Source organism: Palaemon carinicauda, chromosome 10 (genome assembly GCF_036898095.1).
Source record: "Palaemon carinicauda isolate YSFRI2023 chromosome 10, ASM3689809v2, whole genome shotgun sequence".
In the NCBI taxonomy this organism is placed as follows: domain Eukaryota; kingdom Metazoa; phylum Arthropoda; class Malacostraca; order Decapoda; family Palaemonidae; genus Palaemon; species Palaemon carinicauda.
The window spans coordinates 111880460-111887959 of NC_090734.1; the positions used below are offsets into that span (position 1 = coordinate 111880460).

At 37.9% G+C, this 7500-nt stretch overlaps 1 protein-coding gene across 1 annotated transcript in view; it reads right to left on the reverse strand.

Annotated features, from left to right (window-relative positions):
• Positions 1-2346: 2346 nt before the first annotated feature.
• The window catches only part of LOC137648180 (uncharacterized PE-PGRS family protein PE_PGRS54-like), a 9708-nt gene continuing 4554 nt past the window's right edge, over positions 2347-7500 (reverse strand). The window contains exons 4-12 of the mRNA XM_068381108.1: positions 7441-7500; positions 6400-6779; positions 6107-6275; positions 5729-5912; positions 5365-5672; positions 5007-5270; positions 4747-4852; positions 3464-3602; positions 2347-2902 (exon numbers count right to left, since the gene is read on the reverse strand). The exon at positions 7441-7500 is cut by the window's right edge and continues 39 nt beyond it. Coding sequence (XP_068237209.1) covers positions 2347-2902; positions 3464-3602; positions 4747-4852; positions 5007-5270; positions 5365-5672; positions 5729-5912; positions 6107-6275; positions 6400-6779; positions 7441-7500 — 2166 coding nt within the window. The remainder of the gene's footprint in view (positions 2903-3463; positions 3603-4746; positions 4853-5006; positions 5271-5364; positions 5673-5728; positions 5913-6106; positions 6276-6399; positions 6780-7440) is intronic.

The window sequence follows — 7500 nt, forward strand, 5'->3', positions numbered from 1 at the left end:
TTTCTCTAAAATTCTTCTTATTCTTTTGAAATACACAAACACACACACACACACACTCATACACACGCAGACACACACACACACACACACACACACATATATATATATATATATATATATATATATATATATATATATATATATATATATACTGTATATATAAATATATATACACATAATATATATATATATATATATATATATATATATATATATATTTTTTTTCTCTAAAATTCTTCTTATTCTTTTGAAATACACAAACACACACACACACACACACACACTCATACACACGCAGACACACACACACACACACACACACACATATATATATATATATATATATATATATATATATATATATATATATATATACTGTATATATAAATATATATACACATAATATATATATATATATATATATATATATATATATATATATATATATATATATATATATATACATATATATATTACTAAATGATAGTAAGTTTAAGATAAGGACGAATAATGCATGATATATATGAGTATTTGTAGTACTGTTGAGTTTTATGTGTACGTAAATAAGACTGTAGAAGTTTTAATGCCTAGGGAACACACACACATGCATCTCCCCCCCCCCCCCCCCTCTCTCTCTCTCTCTCTCTCTCTCTCTCTCTCTCTCTCTCTCTCTCTCTCTCACTACTTTAAAGAAAGCCCTTCACTTTAAACTTCATACAATATGGGAAATGGTCTAGTGTAATGGTGGCTTTAGAAGGGAGAAGCACAATAAAAGAACACCTTATGATTGCACAGTCATTACTGATATGAGAAACTCAGACTACGTTACTACAGACAAAGATTCCTTTTGGTTACTGGTTTTGAAATAGAGGAAAATAAGTCTATGTTTTAGACGGATTGTTTATTTGTAACAACGAAAACAACAGCAAAAACAAAGAAACTATTGAATTAGGTGAACTATAACTGAACTTTTGATATAGAACATTGACATTGAATTTTCTAGTAATCCATTTTCCATGGTACTATCGTGTTAAGATAACTCCAAGTCGTAAGTCAAAAGATCTGAAGAAAAATATTATGACTGGTTACAATGGACCCAACGAATGAAAATAGATTTATGCCAGTGAAGAATTTGTAGATGTAAATAGATATGTGAAAACCGACCAATAAAAAAAAAAAAACATAATTTTTCACGACACGAATTACGAAATTAAAAATTTTTTTTCTACTCAAATTACTAAAATTGAATATGGAAATTTTCGTCACAGATATTTCTAAAATCTTTAGTATTTTCTGCAACGGAAATTATTAAATTTGTTAATGCTTCTGGATGGGAGATTACTGAAATTTCTAGTATTTTCCCCAACGTCAACTACAAAATCTACCAACGCTTCACATCGCAAAATTACAAAATTCGCTCATATTTCTCGTCACCGAAATGATTAAAATTCCCAGCATTTTTCGCAAACTCTCTCAACCGAACTGACAGAGCTCTCGCATCAAGGAAATATGACACCATAAAAATTTGCTTCGCGGGGCATAAATTTTCAGCTGCATTGAATACATTATAATAAATCACGTAATTCCATTATCAAATACACAGGACTGCAGAGCCCATCACTCGAGCGAAAATATTTGTCTCATATTTCCTGCCAAAAGCAGATGACAGGTAGTTACACACTTGATGATATGTTGACTTCGGGGGAATACTATTTTAATCTTTGCCTCTATTATCTTTTATAATGTTTACTATTGATCATTATTTTTATTGAAGTATAATTTTATGTTTCTTATCACTCGCAATTACTAATTTTATATGATAAATATTAAGTATGTAAATTGAAGTGGTTTTGGGGAAATAATGGCAGTATTTAACAATAGTGATTTAAAAGTATTCTAAAATATTCAAATAACAATTGCTGTGGTATCATTATATTCAAAGGATGAATATTTTAGATACATATTCGAATTAGTATTAACGATGATAATATTGGCAGTGTTTTTAGTTACCTCTGTCTTCTTTTTTCAAATTAGAAATTCAAAGTAGATGGAAAAGCAATGAAAATAGAGTTTAAACTCGTATTTTGTTTCAATATTTCTCAAGGATCTGTAAGAATCATTAGTGGAGGTGGTAGAATTATTTTTAACTACTGTAATTTCTGTAGATATTGTTGATGTTTTTGTTGGCTCTAATGTTACTTTTTGCTGCTGTTACTGCTACCGAAGGTTCTGCTGCATCTTAAGTTATTACTATTAATGTTGTTGAATTACCTGTTGTTGTTGTTTCTGATGTTATTGTTGTGAATGTTGTGGATTTTGCTATTGCTACTCATGTTAACGTTGTTCCTAACAGCTGCTGCCACCACCAGCAGTGTGAATGACCCCACCAGCAACAGCGCTGAAACCCCCATTAGCATCAGCGCTGACACCAACAATAGCACTGAAACCACCACCAGCAACGCTCACACCACCACTAGCAGTCTTTACACCAATACCAGCAGCATTGATACCACCAGCAGCAAAGGTGACACCATCATCACCACTACTTACATCACCCCCAGCAACGCTTATACCACTACTACCATCGACACTTAAACCGCCACCAGGAATGACAACACCACCACCAGCAACGTTTTCACCACCACCAGCAACAATGGCATCATCACCAGCATCGCTCACATCACCACCAGAAATGCTGATAACACCGCCAGCAACGCTAGCATCATCACCAAGAACATTTGAACCAACACAAGCAACAATGACATCCCCACCAGAGATGCTGACACCACAAACAGCAATTCTGACACCACCAGTAATGCTTAATCCACCACCAACAGAATTGATACTACTACCAGCAACAGTTAGACCATCACCAGCAGCGCTTACACCAGGGTTTCTTAACCTTTTTCGAACTTAGCACCCCTATTAGTCAGGCCTAAGCAGTTCAGCCCCCCTACCATTACTGAACACCTTATTACTTTAATGAAAAAGTAAAGACAAGTGCAGTACATCTTGATCATATATTTACTTCATTCTAAATACAAAAACAGTCGTTATGATAATAGCATTGACAAAAACGATAATATATTAAAGGAAAGAACATAGATAAACTCAATAAAAAATACTCATCTATGCTATTTTTATTGATGCTTATGAACTATTATTATTATTATTATTATTATTATTATTATTACAAGCTGAGCTACAACCCTGTTGGATAAGCAAAATGCTATAAGCCCAAGGGCTTCAAAAGATAAAAATAGGCTAGTAAAGAAAGGAAATAAGGAAATAAGTAAACTACATGAGAAATAATGAACACGGGAAATAAAATATTTCATGAACAGTGGCAACATTCAAACAGATCTTTAATATATAAGATATAACAAGAGACTTGTGTTACCCTGTTCAACATAAAAACATTTGCTGCAAGTTTAAACCCTTGAAGTTCTACCGATTCAACTACCCGATTAACAAGCTGGTCATAGCTGGAATAAAACTTCTAGAATACTGTTTAGTATTGAGCCTCATGTTGGAGAAGGCATGAATATTAGAGTTAAATGCATACTCAGTATTACAAACAGGATGGTACTGCCCGGGAAGATCTGAATATAAAGGATGGTCAGAATTATGAAAAATCTTATGCAACATTCATAACTAACTAATTGAATGACAGTGCCAAAGATTAATATCTAGATCAGGAATAAAAATAAAATCAATAGACCATAAATTCTTGTCATACAAATTAAGATGAGGATTAGCACCTGAAGTCCACATAGGAGAACAATACGAGAAAACAGGTAGAATTAAAGAATTAAAACACTTCAGAATAGATTGATCACCTAAAATCTTACAAGACTTTCTCAATAAGACAAATTTTTGTGCCAGTGAAGAAGAAACAGACCTAACGTGTTTCACAAAAGTAAATATGCTGTTGAAAAGCACATCTAGAAGTTTAAAAGATTCATACAGAGTTAAAGAAACATTATCAATGCTGAGATCCGGATGTTGAGAAGCCGCTGTCCACGACCTATTTACAATCATACTTTCAGTTTTGCTGGGATACAAATTCATGCCCCATAATTTGCATCATGCACTAATTTTAGCTAGATCTCTATTAAGGAATTTAGCAACCCCAGATATACATTTAGGAGATGGGGCTGACACAGAGTAGTATCTACTACATAGCAACAAGCTTCTATTCTAGGCCAAACCACGTGTCCTGTGCATATAGTATGAAAAGTCATGGGCCAAGAACACTGCCCTGAAGATTGCTATATGACACATTTCTATAATCAGTATGGTTCCCATCAACAATTCTTTGTGATCTATTATCTAAAAATTTAATGATGTTGCTAAGAAAAGACCCGACCACTCCCAACCTTCTTCCCCAGCACCCCCTGAAATCGATTTCAGCATCCTAGGTTAAGAAACTCTGACTTGCACCAATGCCAGCACTGCTTAGACCACCATCAGCAATGCTGACACCACAACAGTAACACTTAGAGAACCAACAGCTGCAGGAACACCATCACCAGCATTGACACCACCTTAGGCAATGTTGTCACCACCACCACGAATTCTTATATCACCACCAGCAACAATTAGACAATCACTGGCAGCATTGACACCACCACCAGCTTGACACTACCATCAGCAATGCTGACACCACCACCTGCATCATTAACACCACCACCGGTAACACTTATACCGCCACCAGAAATTATTATATCATCACCAGCTGCTTACCACTACCACCAACCATATAAACGCCATCACCAGCAGTGCTCAGACCACTACCAGCAGCATTAGCCACGCCACCAACAAAACTTAGACCACTAACAGTAGCCTGAAACTACCATTAGCAAGGCTGAAGCTACAATTATTAACTCTTGCACCACCACTGTGATTCTGACATCATCACAAGCAACTCTGTCACCACCTCAGCAACGTTTAGACAACTACCAACAGTTTGACCTATCACCAGTAATGCGTATACTACCACCTACATTGCTGACACAACCACCAGTAATACTGACACCACCACCAACATCACTTAGATCACTATCAACAACACTTAAGCTACCACCAGTAGTATTGACACCACTACCATCAAAGCTGACACCACCATCAGCAACAATGACACCAACATCAGTGGAATTGACACCTCCACCAGCAATGCTAACATCATAACCAGCAATGCTTGAAACACCACCAACAACAGTCAGACCTCTACCAGCAGCATTGACATCACCACTAGCAAAGCTGCAACGCTACCAGCAGTGGAGCTGATACCTCCACCAGCAATGATTAGACCACCACCACCATCGCTGACACCATCTCTAGCAATACAGACACCACCACCACCAGTATTATGCCACAAGCAGCAACGATGACACCACCGGAAGTAACAATTAAACCACCGCCAGCAGTGTTGATACCACCATCAGAAATTTTTAGAACACCACCAGTAATGCTTAGACCAACATATAAAGCATCGACAGTATCACCAGCATTGCTTAGACCACCACCAGCATTACTAACATTAACAGCAACACTTAGATCACAGGCAATGATTAGACTGCCACCAGTAGTGTGGACACCACTACCACCAATGCTGACACCATCATTAGCAATGCTTGGATAACCACCATCAGCGTTAACAATATCACCACCTGTATCCACAACACCAACAACAACATAGATACACCAGTAACACTTAGACCACCACCAGCCGCATTGACACCACCACCAATAACACTGACACCACCACCAGCAATGTTTAGACCCTTTCCAGTTGCATCAAAACCACCACAGGCAATGATAACACCACCAGCAGCAATGCTAAGAGCACCACTTGCACCAGCAATGACACCACCATCAGAAATGCATACATCACCACCACTAGCTAGACCCTACCACCAAGAATGCAAACACCAGCTCCAGTAATGCAAATACCAACCCCAAGTCATGCTCAGACCACCACCAGCAACATTTACACTACTACTAGCAATGCTGACGCCACCACCAACAACAATTTGGCCACTGCCATCAGCATTGACATCATCAACGGAAATACTGACACTACCATCAGAGATGTTCACATCACCACTAGCCACTTGACACTACCACCAGTAATGTTGGTACCACCACCAGCAAAGTTTGGACCATCAATGTCACTACTATCTGCAACACAGACACCACCACTAACAACACTTAGACTACCACCAACAACAATTAGACTACCAACAGCATCATTGACATCGCCACCAACAATGCTGACACCAGCACCAGCAATGCTTATACCAGTACCACCAGCTCGACACTACCCTCACCAATGCTGACTACACCACAAGCAACATTTGGATCATTGTCAACACCACCACCACCTGCAATACTTACATTACCACCAACAACTTGATACTGCCATCAGCAACGCTGCCACTATCATCAATAATGCTTAGACCTCCACCTGACGCGTTGATACCACCACCAACAATGTTGACACCACTACCAGAATATCTGACACTCCCACCAGTAGCACTAACAACATCGCCATCGTCAACTACACTGAAACCACCATCAGCAATGCTTAGAAAACCACCTGCAGCATTGATACCATCACCAGCAACACTGACACCACCAGAAATGCTGTCACCTCGATCAACAATGCTTAGACTACCACCACTAGTATTGTTAACATCACCAGAAATATCTAGATGACCACCACCAGCTTTGACACATTCTACAGCTTCACTGATGTCACATGCCCATAGTAGTAGCTGGATAAGGGGTCATGAGAACATGAAGAAATGCCATCTCGTGTATCGAAATGTTGCTGTCCCATTTTGTAAATGGGTGCAAACCCCTGCTAGATTTTGTTTCTCTATCTAGTGAGTTCATAGAACAGTGGAACTCAAAGGGAGACTGCGGATTAAGCAGCACGAGGTCTCCAACTGTTTTTGTGTCAGCTATTCATCTGACACCAAAAAAGGAAGTACCTTATTATAGCCACATGGAGGGACATACTTCACCATACCTTAATGCTTGCCCAGTTTTTTTTATGAAAATAACTTTCCCCATTAAAATAGTACGAGTTAATATAAAAAAATCATACCCAACAGTCAGAAGGCTAAGGACTTCGTTGAGAATATTCAGTCATATTACTGTCCTCTTGTACTAATCAGTGACTGCTTTGTGGTAGACAGATTAATAAACAGTAGGTGTAATTAACAACGATGAACGTAAATGCAGTATTATAGTGTTCACCAGATGCTGCCCTTCCACTTGCACAAATAAAGAAGCTAAAAACAAGACCTTTGAGAGTAATATCTTATTTTCCCCTCAAATACAGTATGGTGGTTTTTATTTTGTTTCATCCCACAAGAGAAAGGCACATAGGTATATCATATCCATGGAATTATGACCGGGGTAGACACTAACAACAACACCAGCAATGCTAAGACCATCACCAGCAGTATTCACACCTCCACTAGCAATACT